This window comes from Borostomias antarcticus (genome assembly GCF_949987555.1).
Source record: "Borostomias antarcticus genome assembly, chromosome: 21".
Classification (NCBI taxonomy): Eukaryota; Metazoa; Chordata; class Actinopteri; order Stomiiformes; family Stomiidae; genus Borostomias; species Borostomias antarcticus.
This window is the reverse complement of record NC_140254.1, coordinates 18306649-18324350: the sequence shown is the minus strand read 5'-3', so window position 1 is coordinate 18324350 and position 17702 is coordinate 18306649. Positions and strand designations below refer to the sequence as shown.

The window sequence follows — 17702 nt, the reverse complement described above, 5'->3', positions numbered from 1 at the left end:
GTTATATGTATTACCTCCATGGTCTAGACTAGCCTGTCCTGGGGCCCTGGGTTGGTCTAGTAGTTATGTATTACCTCCATGGTCTAGACTAGCCTATCCTGGGGCCCTGGGTTGGTCTAGTAGTTATATGTATTACCTCCATGGTCTAGACTAGCCTATCCTGGGGCCCTGGGTTGGTCTAGTAGTTATATGTATTACCTCCATGGTCTAGACTAGCCTATCCTGGGGCCCTGGGTTGGTCTAGTAGTGATATGTATTACCTCCATGGTCTAGACTAGCCTATCCTGGGGCCCTGGGTTGGTCTAGTAGTTATATGTATTACCTCCATGGTCTAGACTAGCCTATCCTGGGGCCCTGGGTACAGTCATCCATGGTCTAGACTAGCCTATCCTGGGGCCCTGGGTACAGTCATCCATGGTCTAGACTAGCCTATCCTGGGGCCCTGGGTTGGTCTAGTAGGTATTACCTCCATGGTCTAGACTAGCCTATCCTGGGGCCCTGGGTACAGTCATCCTGATCACGTGAGCGCACGTTCGTCACTGGAGAAAAGCAGCGTGCGCCCACGTGATCACGATGGCCATGTCAGGTTAGACTAGCAGCCCAGACAACCGTGCCATTGTGTTTCTAATCGGCTAGGTGTCTGGTATGTCTGGCATGCTTAAATCCAGCAGATGAACACGATGGAGAGCAACAGATCATGCGAATCCGGCACACACACTTTAGGCGCGGGGTAATCTCGCAAGGTAGTTCGGGAATTGAGAACAAGGCTTTTTTCGGACGTAGCTACGCCCCTGAAAGGAAAGGTAGGGTTGCTTCTGGCTCGGTAGCCTAGGAGCTAGCATAGCTAGGCTAACCCATGTTTGCTCAGAGTAGGTTGCTACCTCCAGAGCTGGCTGGATATCTACGTGTCTGTTCAATGAGGTTGCATAGCGGCATTCGTTACAAGTAACTAGATGGCTTTGCTGATTCAAAACGAATCACTGCTACTAAAATGAATGTTGGATCAAACGAGGTTGCCACCACTAAACCCGTGCTAACGTACACAGATAAGCTAGTATATGGCATCGGTGCTAGAGTCTGCTTGAATTCCCTTAGTGAAATGCCTTAACGTAGTAATGGGTTAATGCAGGGCTGCCAAGTGTCACGCATTGAGCGTGAGTCACGTATTTCAGCCTCTTCTCACGCAGAGAAATAACCAGCCCCTAAATAGGCCTACTAGCAGTTCAATGTTCATGGGAACCTACTTTTCAATCAAAAACCGCTATCCAAATCAAAACCAAAGGAGGTGCTTGTGACTTAGTGGAAAAAATCTCACTCCAAACTTGGCAACCCTGGGCTAATGTCAGGCAATTGTATGATTGGCTAATAATGCTGCAGATATGATAATGACACCTATCTACCATAAGATGTATCCTTTCAGACTGTCTTTATAGTTTGAACAAGCGAGGGAAATGGTTTTCTGTCAGGGCTATCCACGCTGACACATTTCAGATCTTTATGCAAATTGATCGATCAATCACTTATTGATGTGCTTCATCAGCAGCCTAGATGCAGTCTCTGTCCCTGGACCCTGGCTGTAGCAGCAGCGGCGGCTCTAGCGCCCCCTCTGGCTTGGAGGTGCAGGTGTGCTTCCCCGGTGCCCAGACCTCAGTGTTGGAGAGCCTGAATAAGCAGAGGGAGGAAGGCCATCTCTGTGACCTCTCCATCCAGGTGCAGGGCCAGGTGTTCAAGGCCCACCGCTGCGTGCTGGCTGCGTCCTCGCCCTACTTCCACGACCAGGTGGGTAGCTACTGGCTAGTCTTAACAGGCGTCACCCGGTTGCATTGCGAGTACCTTCACAGGGCTTGACCAGGGAATAGGATGGACATATTGCAGGTGTCAGCTGTCTGTCCATCTCTTTCTCTCTGCTACCTGGATAAAGCAGGTCTCAACCCTGGTTTGGTGTGTGTCTGCTGCTGTTCGGTCACCACAGCTATTCTCCGAGTGGAATATATAAACAACTCTCGCTAACGCTGCCCACTACCCCCCCCCTCTGTCTCTCCTCCCCTAACGCTGCCCACTACCCTCCCCCTCTGTCTCCCTAACGCTGCCCACTACCCCCCCCTCTGCCTCTCCTCCCCTAACGCTGCCCACTACCCTCCCCCTCTGCCTCCCTAACGCTGCCCACTACCCTCCCCCTCTGTCTCTCCTCCCCTAACGCTGCCCACTACCCTCCCCCTCTGTCTCTCCTCCCCTAACGCTGCCCACTACCCTCCCCCTCTGTCTCTCCTCCCCTAACGCTGCCCACTACCCTCCCCCCCTCTGTCTCTCCTCCCCTAACGCTGCCCACTACCCCCCCCTCTGTCTCTCCTCCCCTAACGCTGCCCACTACCCTCCCCCTCTGTCTCTCCTCCCCTAACGCTGCCCACTACCCTCCCCCTCTGTCTCTCCTCCCCTAACGCTGCCCACTACCCTCCCCCTCTGTCTCTCCTCCCCTAACGCTGCCCACTACCCTCCCCCTCTGCCTCCCTAACGCTGCCCACTACCCTCCCCCTCTGTCTCTCCTCCCCTAACGCTGCCCACTACCCTCCCCCTCTGCCTCCCTAACGCTGCCCACTACCCTCCCCCTCTGTCTCTCCTCCCCTAACGCTGCCCACTACCCTCCCCCTCTGCCTCTCCTCCCCTAACGCTGCCCACTACCCTCCCCCTCTGCCTCTCCTCCCCTAACGCTGCCCACTACCCTCCCCCTCTGTCTCTCCTCCCCTAACGCTGCCCACTACCCTCTCCCTCTGTCTCTCCTCCCCTAACGCTGCCCACTACCTTCCCCCTCTGCCTCCCTAACGCTGCCCACTACCCTCCCCCTCTGCCTCCCCTAACGCTGCCCACTACCCTCCCCCTCTGTCTCTCGCTCCATCCGCCGCTCCATTTCGTCTCTTCCCACCCTCTCTCCCTTCCGTCCCTCCCTCCCCTCAGGTTCTGTTGAAGAACATGTCCACCGTGTCCATCCCGGCCGTCATGGACCCCCTGGCCTTGGAGGGCGTGCTGTCCTGCGCCTACACGGGCCAGCTGAGGATGCTGCGCGACCACATCGTCAACTACCTGACGGTGGGCAGCGTGCTGCAGATGTGGCACATCGTGGACAAGTGCACCGAGCTGCTGAAGGAGGGCCGGGGGGGTGGGAGCGGCGGCGGCGGCGCGGGGGCCCAGCAGGGGGGCCTCTCGGCGGGGGGAGGAGGGCAGGGGAACCCTGGGTGCAGCAGCAGCGCCGGAGGGGGAGGGGGAGGTGGGGTACCACCTGGGGCCCGGGGGGAAGGCTCAGAGCCCCAGACGGCCCCTAAGCCCCCCACCCGGCCCTCCCTGAGTGAGAGCCAGTCCCCCAGCAGCACCAACTACTTCAGCCCCAGAGAGGCCAGCTTCGGTGGAGGGGTGGCGGTGGCAGGGGCCCCTGAGGAGGGAGGAGGAGGCTCCAGCACCACCCCCAGCTACTGCACCCCCTCGGGGGGAGAGGAGGCCTTCCTCATCGAGGAAGAGGAGGAGGAGCTCCTGTATGCCAGGAAGAGAGAGAGAGGCAGCGGAAGGAGGAAGAGAGCCAGGGAGGTGTCCGACCAGGAAGTGGGTGTCAGCGACAGCTTTGGGGTTTCGTCCTATCAGGTCGGAGACCACTCCCCCCTACAGAAGCGTCCGGCCTACAGCCAGCCCAGCATCAACCCCCGGAAGCAGTGGGTGGTGGTGAAGACGGAGCGGGCGCAGGATGATGACCTCATCGTGGTCTCGGGGGAGGAGGGGGGAGAGGAGGAGGATGAGGAGGAGGAAGAGGAGGAGAGGGAGCTGGAGATGATGAGGGAGAGGGAGAGGACGTTCAACATTTCTAACGTCAGGACCTTGACCGGAGAGCTGGTGGCCAGAAGCCAGGCTGAGATGGACCCACAGGTCAGCTGAAACATCACCTTTACCGTAATACCTAGAGTAGAGGGGAAAGCACCTCAGAAAGAGTCGGCAGAGCATTAACTTTACGAATCTTCTTAGGGCTGTAGTATTAGGGCTTAAGCTTTGGACACTCACTCAAAAACGCATAAATCACATAAACATGAAAGTGCTCTCATGTCTGTTGAAGAGTGGCACAATTAATCTTAATACAATGTGAATAACCTTTGTTAATGAGTATGCATCTTATAATGAGAAAGATAATCTTGAATCTACTTTATCTCTCCGATTTCTAATCTGATCAAATTCTTAGAAAATTAGCTTTTGAATTGATCTTTCGGATTCTTAAAACATCATCCGTGTCTCTTCCAGGTGGATTACTGCCAGTCTTCTGAAGACTACCTCAAGTTTGACGGTGGCTTGTTGGACCACCCCCAATCCCATCACCTCCAGGATGGTTGTGGTCCGAGCGGGGCCAGGTCAGTGTCGGCCCTGCTGGGCCAGGTCCAGTCTGCTGCTGCGGCCAGAGCCCATCTCTTCCCCTTAGACATGCAGGGGAACCAGATCCTCCTCTACAGCCAAGCCGCTCTGGACCAGCCGCCCCCCCTAGGCCTGGGAGGTGGTATAGCCCAGACGTCATCGTATAAAGGACCAAACCTGGAGCACGGAGCGGTCCACCTGTCAGCGCAGGTGGGTCTGGGTGACGGCTTGGAAGGGATGGAGGGAGGAGTCGGGGGCGGAGGAGGAGGAGGAGGAGGAGTGGGGGGGGGTTCGGGGAAGGTGTTCATGTGCCACTGCGGAAAGACGTTCACCCACAAGAGCATGCGTGACCGTCACATCAACATGCACCTGGACCTGCGTCCCTTCAACTGCCCCGTCTGCGCCAAGAAGTTCAAGATGAAACACCACCTGACGGAGCACATGAAGACCCACACGGGCCTGAAGCCCTATGACTGCCACAGCTGCGGGAGGAAGTTCATGTGGAGGGACAGCTTCATGAGGCACCGTTCGCACTGTGAGAGGAGAGGCGGAGGGAGAGGAGGAGGAGGGCCGGGCGACGGTGAGGTCATGTCTTCTCCCCACCTCCCTCACCTTCACCTATCTGAGCAGGGCGGCAGGGGCGGGATGTCCATCCTGTCCTCCCACCTTCCCGGTGCGTCCGCCAGCGCCGCCGCCGCCGCGTCCTGTCTGAGCATGCCCGGCCCTGGGACGCTCCTCGGGGTCGGCTCCCAGAGTGCCGGAGGGCAGGGTCAGAGTTCGGCTATGTTTGGTCTAGGGGCAGGCCGAGGCGGGTGTGAGGAGGACGTGTGTGAGGTCGGAACAAACGACAGCAGCGTCACATAATGACGCCCAAAACTCAGACCCCCGTGAGTGGTAACCATGGTAACCATACACTGAACATAGGAGTTCCAATTCCCATAGATGCCTCTAGAAAGTCCCGCCACCTTCCTGGAGAGTCCCACAGGATTATGGTTCAGATCAGAGTATAATCTAGTCCTTTTAACTCCAACTGACGTGTGGGACATGCTAAACGTCTAGTAAGAGAACCAAATATAAGAGAGACCGCCTCACTACATTGACGATGTTTCACTAACTCTGCCTTTGTAAGCAATATTAAAAACAAATTAATGTCACCTGTTGCGAGTGATGTGATTACAGTTCAGTGAGGCGCACAATATAACACAAATCGAGTGACGTTTTTAAGCTATCATTCGCCTCGGCCAGAGAATTACAGCATCTCCCTGTTGGAGTGTCAGCAAAGAAGACACTTGAAGACAGTACTGCCATTTTGTTTCAAACTTCTACCTACTTTTCATGTGGGTGTACTAGTCTAGTCTACAGTAAAGACAACATTCCTCTACCGTTTTCTGCTGCTACAGTTAACTGCTCTCTCTCTGGAGTGCCACTCAGATCTCCTGTGCTAAAGTGTTCTATGGTTGTAAATCCTTTGAGGTGATGTGCCGTCTGATCTCTTTCTCTGGTGTTATGATTGTTGATGCTATACCGTGTATAGTGTGTTTACAGACGAACCTCGGCAGTTTGGTGGATGACAAAGCGTTATAGGCAGAGGGTGCGAGTCTGCAAGATGAAAACTTCTCTGCGTTAAAGTTACAAAAGGACATTTTCCTTTGGCTTACAAGCATACAGTGGGCTCATACACAGCACAGACCGTCATCACAACATATACACACAGGCTTTATATATGCCCTCCTTCTTATGAGCTATCATTCTAACAGTTGATTCTTCTGCATGCTTTGAGAGAAGTTGTGTACATTAAGGTATTTGTGTGTTTTACCTTTTTTTACCTTCTATGAAGGCCAAGGGAAAGCTCATTTTATGCAGGACAGAAAAACTACATTTTGGGCAAGAACTGTTATTTTACGCACTATATACATTTATGAGATGTAACGTGGGATAGCAGTATGTTGTGTTCTATCTAGTAAACTAACACTAATAGTGTAGACAAGCGCACTGACCTATAGTTATGTGTAAATTAACAGTGGAGGTGAATATTGATTATAGAACTTTTGAAAACATGCATATATTTCAGTTATTTCTCTGATATGAGAAGTTGGGCTGTCTGGTTTAGTGTGAAGCCTCTGAAACACGTATTCTAACTTCACTTTACTCAAGTGAAAATTGGAGTCGAAATCTGGATGTACAGGGAAGGACAGATTCTCTGGGGTTGTAAAGTACTGTTGGTTTAACATGAAGTGAACTGTAGATATTGGATACAACTGCTAGTAAGCATATTCTTGCCATGTGGTACAGTACTATTACATATTTCCCTATATTGGGCAGATTATTGTGACATTGTTGGGTGTCGGATCTGAATGGCTGTCTGAGTCCTCTTACACAGTAACAATAGACAAAGTACATGAATGCTAGCTACTGTCCGCTGTCTAACTGAACAAGTAAAACAATATCTGGTGCAACTTTGTCAACCTGTGTCCTCGTCTTCTGCTTTCCGTGTGTGTGTGTGTGTGTGTGTGTGTGGCTATTCCACCTTGGATAGTCATGTAGCTTCAAAAGGAACGTGTCACAGAAAGAACACTTCTCTGACAACATACAGTAGTACTTTTATTTGGAAAAAAAATGAACATGGAAAAAAACAAATGCTCTGTAATATCAAAGGCTTTAAAAGTAAAGTTGAATGAATTGTTGAATGAATTATAACATATCTCCCAGACCAAATAAAAACCAGAAGCATTTAAAAAGGAAAAAAAAAAATACAAAAATAAATTGTACTCTTCTTAGAACTAAATGACCACTACATGCTAAGTAAGCTCAGCCTACTCATCTCAACTACATGTGCTCAATTTTCAAATGGACCGTCCATTCCCATGTTGAGAGTTCAGAGTTCACTCTCCATAGATTCTCTTTACATGTTGAGCTTCTTTTTTTTTTTCAGCTTGGTCCAGAACCCCCCCCTCCCCTTTTACTCACTCTCTCTCTCACACACACACACACACACACACACACACACACACACACACCTGAGGATCTAATGGGTCTATGGAAGATGAAGACACACCAGCTACTCTCCATTCATAATTGACTGAATCGACGAATGAATTCAAAATCTGTGATTGACAGATCCTGCACCGTCTTTAATAAAGCCTCAAATAAGTTACTTCAGGATTCAAACCAAATATGTAGGTAGAGCACGTTGCCAGCATTAGAGTATAGTCCTGCACCCATCCATACACTCCTGACAGAAAAACGCTTCATTGAATCAATAAGGGTATGAAATCAAATTATCTCTAAATGAATATCTCATCTACATACTTCTTATTACAGTTAAAAATCCCCCCACACATCCCCCTCCCAAACAAGGTATTTAAATATAAAATGTAAACACATTTGCATTTAACTACTGTGTCCATGGCACATTTGGCCAAGTGAAGAGAGGTCAGTCTTCCCGCGATTGTGTGTCCGTCTGCGGTTCACATCCAAACACGGATCAAATACTCAAAAGTAATTGAGGTGTGTTAAATTTACCTCAGAATTCAGACTTTTGGGACTGTTCCATTGGTTTAATTGTACTGGATAACCTAAATCAAGTATTTCACAGTAATTGGAAATGGTATTTGTAGCAGGCACTAGTGTGGAGGTCACCAAGGCTGAGAGGAGGAGCCTAGACCCACTCCCTCTGGGGTCAGGGGTCAATCACAGTCTGACAGGACGATGATCTCATCCGGGTCACACTGGGTCGCCACGTTGACCTGGCAACCAAATACAGAGAGACAGACAGGTTATTTTTTTGATTTGTTTTGTGCAAGTAGACATTTTTAAAGACTCCACTCTCAATCAATCAATCAATCAAAGCTTTATTTGTATAGCGCATTTCATACCCAGAGGCAACACAATGCGCTTTACAGAGAACAAGGGAGGTGGGCATACGACCCACTCTCTACATATTCCAGAGGGAAGCAAAAAAAACAGTAAAAACACTCTCTCTCTCACTTGTCTGTCCTTCTACCATTCATTTATTGTTTATTCCTTCCCTCCCTCCCTCCCTACCTTGTTCTTCTTGGGGGGTGGGGTGGACTGGGAACTGGTGACCACTTCCTGTTGGGGTGTGTCTGCTCTGGTGGAGTCTGCCTGCAGAGGGCTACTGGCCACACCCATGTCCAGAGGGATGTCTACCTCACTGAGGAGGGAAGGAGAGAGGGGTGTGGGTGGTGGAGGGAGAGAATGGTATGATAGTGTGGGTGAGAGAGAAATTAACATAAAAATGAAGACATGAACTGACTGAGCACTAACAAACACAATAAAATGGTTTTCTTTAAAGGAACACACAAACCTTTTGGGAAATTAGCTTGTGTGCCATCTTCCCCAGAGACCGATAAGAAAACTCTACAATCACTCTGCAATCACTGGAAGTGGCTTGGCACCAGTTGCTTAGTTACCACCTAGCCATCTTACCTCTCACTTTTGTAACCCTGGATCCTCTCCTCCTCTCTCTTCCTCTTCCTGCTTCTGGTGGCTCTGGGGCTGAGCGGCCGAGGGCTGCAATTGGTCGACCGTGTCGCGTGGAGGACCTGACTAGTGTCCTCATTGGTCGACAGCACCACAGGGGACGGCGGCAAAGAGACCTGATTGGCTGCAAGGTGAGGGGAGTCCAAGGTGTCCATGCTAGTGCTGACAGACACATCCAATACATGATTGGAGGAAACAACATCCTTCTTATTGTGATTGGCTGATTCATTGCCTTTATCTCGTTCCATGGGCTCCGACTGGCTAGGGCTGTCCGTGGGGGAGGGGTCATCTATGAGGGGAGAGAGCCCGGGGGTGTTGTCCTCGGAAACAGGGCTGAGTCCGTTGGTTACGGGCTGTTTGTCCTCCTTTGGGTCCCGGCCAGAGGGCTGGTTCAGTCCATTCTGATCTTTCTCTCTGTCGTTCACTCCATCCTGATCTTTCTCGCTCTCGTTCACTGGCTCTGCCTCATTGTCATCTTCATCATCGTCTTCCTCTGGAATAGATTGAAGATTCCTTTTATTCGTCACATGTAATGTATGGCATACAGTCCCAGTGAAGTTTTGCTGTCGGCTCCAAGATTACAAGGAGATAATGAAATCAGCTGAAAAGTATGAGACAAAAGCCCTGTTTAATGCTTTATATTTAAACACCATCACTACCGACACCTAAGGGTGGGTCCAATTAATCGATTAATCGTTCATGATGGTCAAAGTAGATTTTTGGTCACTAAACGATTTTGGTGAAATTGTGGTCTTTTTTTCCTCATTCAAATAAACACGTCCTTTAAAAAATATTAAAATTGAACTGAACTAATATTGTACATCATCCGTTCTGTAGCGCTACATTGATTGGAATGGGCGCTAAATTACAGCGTCAAAATCAATGGAATTGTGGTCTATCACAATCCGAATCTTTCATTCAAATAAACACTTCTTTTAAAACTTTGGAATCAAATCTTTCGAATGTCAGCCAAAAAAACGATTGATTTTTGTTAATGGTTAAGTTTTGTGTTGTGATATTCCGTTTGGGAAACGTGAGGTGGGGGAGGGGAGAGGGGTTCCTCGTCTTCTTTCCTCCGTAGCTACGGTAACAGCCTAGATCTAAAACAAATGATTGGCCTGTCCTATATAAATCACAAGGCAGGTGAGTGATGTTTTGCCCACCAGCGCAACTCGACAACTCGACTTAAAGTTTCCGACTGATGATTCGACTCGTCGACTTTCAGGGGGCAGCCCTATCATCATCATCATCATCATCACCATCATCATCTTGACGTGGTCCGACTTGTTCTTCGCTGGCCTGAATCTCCTCCTCGATGTCCGGGTCAGACGACACGTCATCGTCCTCATCGTCCTCTTCCTCGGGTGGCTCCTCCCCCTCAGCTGGCCCCTCCTCCTCTCCGCCTCCCTCCTTCTTTTCACTCGCTCCAACTTCTCCAACTCCTCCCCCCTCAGGTTTCTGGGCCTGCTAGACACACGGACAACACCCCCGTCAGGATGTGCGCAGAGAAAATCACAGCCCCACTTGGGGGCGTGGCAGAACCCTCTGAGACAGCCCTTCCTCTGACAAGTCACATCACTTCCTGTTAACCAAGACTACAACACTTCCTGTGACCCAGGCTGCGTTCCGAATCGCATACTTCTACTACCAGTACCTACTACAGCTGCCCTTAGAAAGTACGTACTTTGCAAGCAGTAGGCATCCAATTGGGGCATACTACCTTGTCATAACATCGCGCCTTGAAATTTGCCCACATCCGTCGCTGTCCATAACGCGACATTCGTCTACAGCTGTCACGACTCGCACATGTGACGCACATTTCCGCCGCGCACAGGATTGTGGGTCAGAATAGCCAGAAAAGCCTGCTGGCTTGCATACTGCAAAATATGACCGGATGTAGTAGGACATCCTGGTATTTTTGCCATACTGCATGTGGCATACTATGTATTGGGACATACTACATCCTGTTTTGGCATACTATATAGTAGGGTAGTATGCGATTCAGAACGCAGCCCCACAATACAGAGTCACTTCCTGTGAAGTGCGTGCGTGCGTCTACCCGGGGCGCGGGGTGTTGAATGCGGAGCAGGAGACGACTCTCTGCTGTGGGATAATAAAAGCAACATGGCGGCGTCTCCCCCCCCGCTCTTCCTCACCTCCTTCTTCTCCAGCCTCTTCCTCCTCTCCTCCTCCTCCACGTCGTCCTGCTGCAGGGCGTACTTGCTGATGACCTGCTCCAGGCTGGAGACGGCCACCTCCCTGTTCGAACGCAGGCGCTTCGCCAGGACCGGGTCCTGCATGGCGGGGTCTGTACCTGGGGGGGGGAGAAGAGAGGAAGAGAGAGATGGACGAGAAGAGGGGAGAGAGAGGAATTAAGGATGGGGCGGGGCGGGGGCGGTAGAGGAGAGAGAGAGAGAGAGAGAGAGAGAGAGAGAGAGAGAGAGAGAGAACAGGGAGTAGGAGGAGGGGGAGAAAGGGGGTCATTCAACTACCTGATGAAGAGTATTTGTCTAGAACTAAAAGCGCGTTTCTTGTGCATACCCCCCGACACACACACGCTCACACGCTCACACGCTCACACGCTCACACGCTCACACGCTCACACACACACACACACACACACACACACACACACACACACACACACACACCAGGTTTGTAGAAGTCGGTGAGGTGGGAGCCGAAGTTGTAGACCATGTCGAGGTGGCGTCTCTCTTGCAGACGGTTCCCCGCGTCCCTGAAGCCGTCCTGGGCGATCTGCACCATCTGCTTCTTGCTCAGCAAGAGCTGGTGGCGTCCGTTGGCCCGCTGGACCTGCTGCAGGATGTCAGAGTAGTCCGGTGGGTTCAGCTGGGCCTCCGGACTGTTGATGAAACGCTCAATCTGGGAGAGGGAGAGGGGGGGAGACGGGGGTGGGGCGTTGACAATAATTCCACTTCCTGTTTGTCAATTTGTTATTGTTTGTTAAGACTGACTATCGATTTGGATCGATTTAGGTGATATTGACGTGTGAATTCTTCCTCTAAGAATATTGGGTTTGAGCAAAGCGGAAACAATTTATGTGTGTGTGTCTGCGTGTTTTGTTGTGTGTGTGTGTGTGTGTGTGTGTTTGCGTGTTTTGTAGTGTGTGTGTGTCTCTCTGTATGTTTTGTAGCATGTGTGTATCGTAGTGTGTGTGTGTCTGTATGTTTTGTAGCGTGTGTGTATTGTAGTGTGTGTGTGTCTCTATGTTTTGTAGCGTGTGTATTGTAGTGTGTGCGTCTCTGTATGTTTTGTAGCGTGTGTGTATTGTAGTGTGTGTGTCTCTGTGTCTCTGTATGTTTTGTAGCGTGTGTGTTTTGTAGTCTGTGTGTATTGTAGCGTGTGTGTATTGTAGCGTGTGTGTATTGTAGCTTGTGTGTATTGTAGCGTGTATGTTTTGGAGCATGTGTGTATTGTAGCGTGTGTGTATTGTAGCGTGTGTGTATTGTAGCGTGTGTGTATTGTAGCGTGTGTATATTGTAGCGTGTGTATATTGTAGCGTGTGTGTATTGTAGCGTGTGTATTGTAGCCTGTGTGTATTGTAGCATGTGTGTATTGTAGTGTGTGTATTGTAGCGTGTGTGTATTGTAGCGTGTGTGTTTTTTAGCGTGTGTGTATTGTAGCGTGTGTGTTTTGTAGAGTATGTGTATTGTAGCCTGTGTGTATTGTAGCGTGTGTGTATTGTAGCGTGCGTGTATTGTAGCCTGTGTGTATTGTAGCCTGTGTGTATTGTAGCCTGTGTGTATTGTGTGTGTATTGTAGCCTGTGTGTATTGTAGTGTGTGTATTGTAGCGTGTGTATTGTAGCGTGTGTGTATTGTAGTGTGTGTATTGTAGCGTGTGTGTATTGTAGCGTGTGTATATTGTAGCGTGTGTGTATTGTAGCGTGTGTATTGTAGCCTGTGTGTATTGTAGCATGTGTGTATTGTAGCCTGTGTGTATTGTAGCCTGTGTGTATTGTAGCATGTGTGTATTGTAGTGTGTGTATTGTAGTGTGTGTATTGTAGCATGTGTGTATTGTAGTGTGTATTGTAGCGTGTGTGTATTGTAGCGTGTGTGTTTTTTAGCGTGTGTGTATTGTAGCGTGTGTGTTTTGTAGAGTATGTGTATTGTAGCCTGTGTGTATTGTAGCGTGTGTGTATTGTGTGTGTATTGTAGCGTGTGTGTTTTGTAGAGTATGTGTATTGTAGCCTGTGTGTATTGTAGCGTGTGTGTATTGTAGCGTGTGTGTATTGTAGCCTGTGTGTATTGTAGCCTGTGTGTATTGTGTGTGTATTGTAGCCTGTGTGTATTGTAGTGTGTGTATTGTAGCGTGTGTATTGTAGCGTGTGTGTATTGTAGTGTGTGTGTTGTAGCGTGTGTGTATTGTAGTATGTGTATTGTAGCGTGTGTGTATTGTGTGTGTATTGTAGCCTGTGTGTATTGTAGTGTGTGTATTGTAGCGTGTGTATTGTAGCGTGTGTGTATTGTAGTGTGTGTATTGTAGCGTGTGTGTATTGTAGCGTGTATGTATTGTAGCATGTGTGTATTGTGTGTGTATTGTAGCCTGTGTGTATTGTAGTGTGTGTATTGTAGCGTGTGTGTATTGTAGCATGTGTGTATTGTAGTGTGTATGTTTTGTAGCGTGTGTGTATTGTAGCGTGTGTGTATTGTAGCGTGTGTGTATTGTAGCATGTGTGTATTGTAGCGTGTATGTTTTGTAGCGTGTGTGTATTGTAGCGTGTGTGTATTGTAGCGTGTGTGTATTGTAGCGTGTGTGTATTGTAGCGTGTGTGTATTGTAGCGTGTGTGTATTGTAGCATGTGTGTATTGTGTGTGTGTTTTGTAGAGTGTGTGTTTTGTAGCGTGTATCTTTACCCTCCTGTTGATCTCGGGGTAGCGCGTGCCTGTGTAGTGTGTGTATTGTAGTGTGTGTGTATTGTAGTGTGTGTATTGTAGTGTGTGTATTGTAGTGTGTGTATTGTAGTGTGTGTATTGTAGTGTGTGTGTATTGTAGTGTGTGTGTATTGTAGTGTGTGTATTGTAGTGTGTGTATTGTAGTGTGTGTATTGTAGTGTGTGTATTGTAGTGTGTGTATTGTAGTGTGTGTGTATTGTAGCGTGTATCTTTACCCTCCTGTTGATCTCGGGGTAGCGCGTGCCTGTGTAGTGTGTGTATTGTAGTGTGTGTGTATTGTGTATCTTTACCCTCCTGTTGATCTCGGGGTAGCGCGTGCCTGTGTAGTGTGTGTATTGTAGTGTGTGTGTATTGTGTATCTTTACCCTCCTGTTGATCTCGGGGTAGCGCGTGCCTGTGTAGTGTGTGTATTGTAGCGTGTGTGTATTGTAGTGTGTGTATTGTAGCGTGTGTGTATTGTATCTTTACCCTCCTGTTGATCTCTGGGTAGCGCATGCCTGTGTAGTGTGTGTATTGTAGCGTGTGTGTATTGTATCTTTACCCTCCTGTTGATCTCGGGGTAGCGCGTGCCTGTGTAGGGGATCCTCTGTTCTATCACTCTGCCGGTCAGAGTGTTGCAGCCTTTCAGCTCACACAGCTTCTCATAGATCTTCATCATCTGGGGGGGGGAGAGAGAGGGGAGAGAGGGAGAGAGAAGGAGAGGGAGGGGGAGAGAAGGAGAGGGAGGGGGAGAGAAGGAGAGGGAGGGAGGGAGAAGGAGAGGGAGGGAGGGAGAAGGAGAGGGAGGGAGGGAGAAGGAGAGAGAGGGGAGAGAGGGAGAAGGAGAGGGAGGGAGGGAGAAGGAGAGAGAGGGGAGAGAAGGAGAGGGAGGGAGGAGAGGGAGGGGGAGAGAAGGAGAGGGAGGGGGAGAGAAGGAGAGGGAGGGAGGGAGAAGGAGAGGGAGGGAGGGAGAAGGAGAGAGAGGGGAGAGAAGGAGAGGGAGGGAGGGAGAAGGAGAGAGAGGGGGGAGAAGGAGAGGGAGGGAGGGAGAAGGAGAGGGAGGGAGAAGGAAAGGGAGGGGGAGAGAAGGAGAGGGAGGGAGAAGGAGGGGGAGAGAAGGAAAGGGAGGGGGAGAGAAGGAAAGGGAGGGGGAGAGAAGGAGAGGGAGGGATAAGGAAAGGGAGGGGGAGAGAAGGAGAGGGAGAGAGGGAGAAGGAGAGGGAGGGAGGGAGAAGGAGAGAGAGGGGAGAGAGGGAGAAGGAGAGGGAGGGAGGGAGAAGGAGAGAGAGGGGAGAGAAGGAGAGGGAGGGAGGGAGAAGGAGAGGGAGGGAGGGAGAAGGAGAGAGAGGGGAGAGAAGGAGAGGGAGGGAGGGAGAAGGAGAGAGAGGGGGGAGAAGGAGAGGGAGGGAGGGAGAAGGAGAGGGAGGGAGAAGGAAAGGGAGGGGGAGAGAAGGAGAGGGAGGGAGAAGGAGAGGGAGGGGGAGAGAAGGAAAGGGAGGGGGAGAGAAGGAAAGGGAGGGGGAGAGAAGGAGAGGGAGGGAGAAGGAGAGGGAGGGAGAAGGAAAGGGAGGGGGAGAGAAGGAGAGGGAGGGAGAAGGAGAGGGAGGGAGGGAGAAGGAGAGGGAGGTGGAGAGAAGGAGAGGGAGGGGGAGAGAAGGAGAGGGAGGGGAGAGAAGGAGAGGGAGGGAGGGAGAAGGAGAGGGAGGGAGGGAGAAGGAGAGGGAGGGAGGGAGAAGGAGAGGGAGGGAGAAGGAGAGGGAGAGAAGGAGAGGGAGGGAGGGAGGGAGAAGGAGAGGGAGAGAAGGAGAGGGAGGGAGGGAGGGAGAAGGAGAGGGAGGGAGGGAGAGGGGAGGATAGAGGGAGAGAGGGTTTGAGTGTGTGCGCGGGTTTGAGTGTGTGCGCGCGTTTGAGTGTGTGGCTATGCGAGAAAGGTGTGGCTATGCGAGACTAGCGCGCACGTGGCCTTTCACTAACCTTGCGTTTCAGCTTGTGCTCCTGGATGTACCCAGAATCCTCGGCCATCAGGTCGTCGATGCTCATCTCCTTCTCCTGCAGCCGGCGGATCTCGTCGTTGTAGACCTTCAACAGGTTCTCAAGGTACGCTATCTGAAAGGGAGGAGAGGAGAGGAGGGAGGGAGGGAGGGAGGGAGGGAGGAGAGGAGAGGAGAGGAGAGGAGAGGAGAGGAGAGGAGAGGAGAGGAGAGGAGAGGAGAGGAGAGGAGAGGAGAGGAGAGGAGAGGAGAGAGGGAGGGAGGAGAGGAATATGAAGGATACCCGTCTCTAATGAAAGGCATCACCCTCTTTAGGTGCAAACTACCGTAAATCCTCTAATAGTGGCCGGGGTCTTTATTTACTGAGCTGCAGAGAGCCCCAGGCCTTTACTGGAGGCAGGCCTATATTAGAGGCAGGCTTTTATTTCTTAAGATTAAACTCAAATGGACATGCTCCCTTAATTTCAGGACTTTTATTGCATAAACATTCCACAAACCAAAAAATATGCCCTGTGTCATCCAACAAAACCAATCAAAGAGGCCTACCGGTATGTAAACAGCCAGTTGACCTATTAACAATATAACATCATCCCATTCACAGCACACTCATTCACATTCACACACTCCATCAACTACTGAAGCCTAGATCTCCTTCGCTTTGTTTCATAGTGGAAGGGGCTACGTTAACGCCCACTCTGAGGAAACAACGTCACAAAAACTGTAAATGTATAAAACCAGACAACGTTTGGTGATAACAATTCAGCTTACTTTGTAGCTCAAAGTGTCCTCTAAACAATTCCGGTTTTCAAATCTACCGCGTTGTGTTGGTTTTAAACTGGGTTGCTAATTTTGACGATAGCGCTGCAATTTGGAATCCTGGAGGGGGGCTGCGTTAACGCCCATTCCACCAACTCCCATGTACAGTAACGTTGGTACAGTAATATGGAATTCATATACAATGACGAGACATCGCCAAGCAATATTTTCAGGGCGACACTTCACAGAATTCATAGTGATGATTTGTGGTCGTTTTTATATAACTAAATATGCACGTAACAAGCTGAAAATATGAAGGTAGACTGTCTATGATATGTAATTGTAGGAGTCATTTACTTTTCCGTTGCAATTTAAAATGTCGCTAGCACAAACCCAGAAATCAGTCTTGTCACTACGTTTGGGCGTTCCGACCGCCCCTCCCGAGTGCGGGCGTTAAAACCACCTTATACGCTATCATTTTCCTCGAGACTCGGTTGCGTTTGTCCCACACTGAGTAGATCCACTCTGAAAGTTTATCTTCTAGCTTCAAGCTAACTGTCTTCAGCCCACCACCAGCTAGCCGTGCTCTTTTCATGTCAGCTAAACGCAGTTCATCCTTCTTTCTCCAGTATCTGATTCTCTTCGGGTCGATCCCAGAGTGCTTTGCAGCTTGCTCTCCTGAATGTTCTGCAGCATACTGCAAAGCTCTCTTTAAATTTCACATCTAACTTTCTTCTGGTCGGCGCCACGTTTGTTACCACCTCAAACAAGGTGCCTAGCAACCAAAACTACCGTAAAGCCCAGAGCTTTTTTCCCCTCACTTTTTGACCCGGCCTGTATAGAGACCCGGCCTGTATAGGGACCCGGCCTGTATAGGGACCCGGCCTGTATAGGGACCCGGCCTGTATAGGGACCCGGCCTGTATAGGGACCCAGCCTGTATAGAGAGGACCCGGCCTGTATAGGGAGCTGGCCTGTATAGAGACCTGGCCTGTATAGGGAGCCGGCCTGTATAGGGACCCGGCCTGTATAGAGACCCGGCCTGTATAGAGACCCGGCCTGTATAGGGAGGACCCGGCCTGTATAGAGAGCCGGCCTGTATAGGGACCCGGCCTGTATAGGGAGCTGGCCTGTATAGGGAGCCGGCCTGTATAGGGAGCCTGTATTTGCCTGTG

General features: G+C 50.2%; 2 protein-coding genes across 2 annotated transcripts in view; one reads left to right on the top strand and one right to left on the bottom strand.

The window, feature by feature from the left end:
* The first annotated feature begins 663 nt into the window (after nucleotides 1-663).
* Nucleotides 664-6831, top strand: zbtb22b (zinc finger and BTB domain containing 22b). The gene is made up of 4 exons (XM_084455110.1): nucleotides 664-803; nucleotides 1541-1779; nucleotides 2953-3909; nucleotides 4276-6831. Exons 2-4 carry the CDS (start codon nucleotides 1549-1551, stop codon nucleotides 5245-5247), a joined length of 2160 nt encoding a protein of 719 aa, XP_084311236.1. The 5' UTR covers nucleotides 664-803; nucleotides 1541-1548; the 3' UTR covers nucleotides 5248-6831.
* Nucleotides 6832-7360: 529 nt separating this feature from the next.
* daxx (death-domain associated protein) overlaps nucleotides 7361-17702 on the bottom strand; it is a 12599-nt gene continuing 2257 nt past the window's right edge. The window contains exons 4-11 of the mRNA XM_084455307.1: nucleotides 15756-15887; nucleotides 14344-14460; nucleotides 11538-11769; nucleotides 11043-11200; nucleotides 10146-10353; nucleotides 8833-9379; nucleotides 8428-8557; nucleotides 7361-8129 (exon numbers count right to left, since the gene is read on the bottom strand). Of these exons, the coding sequence (XP_084311433.1) occupies nucleotides 8070-8129; nucleotides 8428-8557; nucleotides 8833-9379; nucleotides 10146-10353; nucleotides 11043-11200; nucleotides 11538-11769; nucleotides 14344-14460; nucleotides 15756-15887 (1584 nt within the window). The 3' untranslated portion in view covers nucleotides 7361-8069. The remainder of the gene's footprint in view (nucleotides 8130-8427; nucleotides 8558-8832; nucleotides 9380-10145; nucleotides 10354-11042; nucleotides 11201-11537; nucleotides 11770-14343; nucleotides 14461-15755; nucleotides 15888-17702) is intronic.

Excerpts from the sequence above, each read along its gene's own strand:
- zbtb22b (XM_084455110.1), top strand. The coding sequence starts at position 1,549 with ATGCAGTCTCTGTCCCTGGACCCTGGCTGTAGCAGCAGCGGCGGCTCT. Across the intron at positions 1,780-2,952 it reads CGCCCTACTTCCACGACCAG|GTTCTGTTGAAGAACATGTC; the intron begins GTGGGTAGCTAC and ends CCCTCCCCTCAG. Across the intron at positions 3,910-4,275 it reads AGGCTGAGATGGACCCACAG|GTGGATTACTGCCAGTCTTC; the intron begins GTCAGCTGAAAC and ends TGTCTCTTCCAG.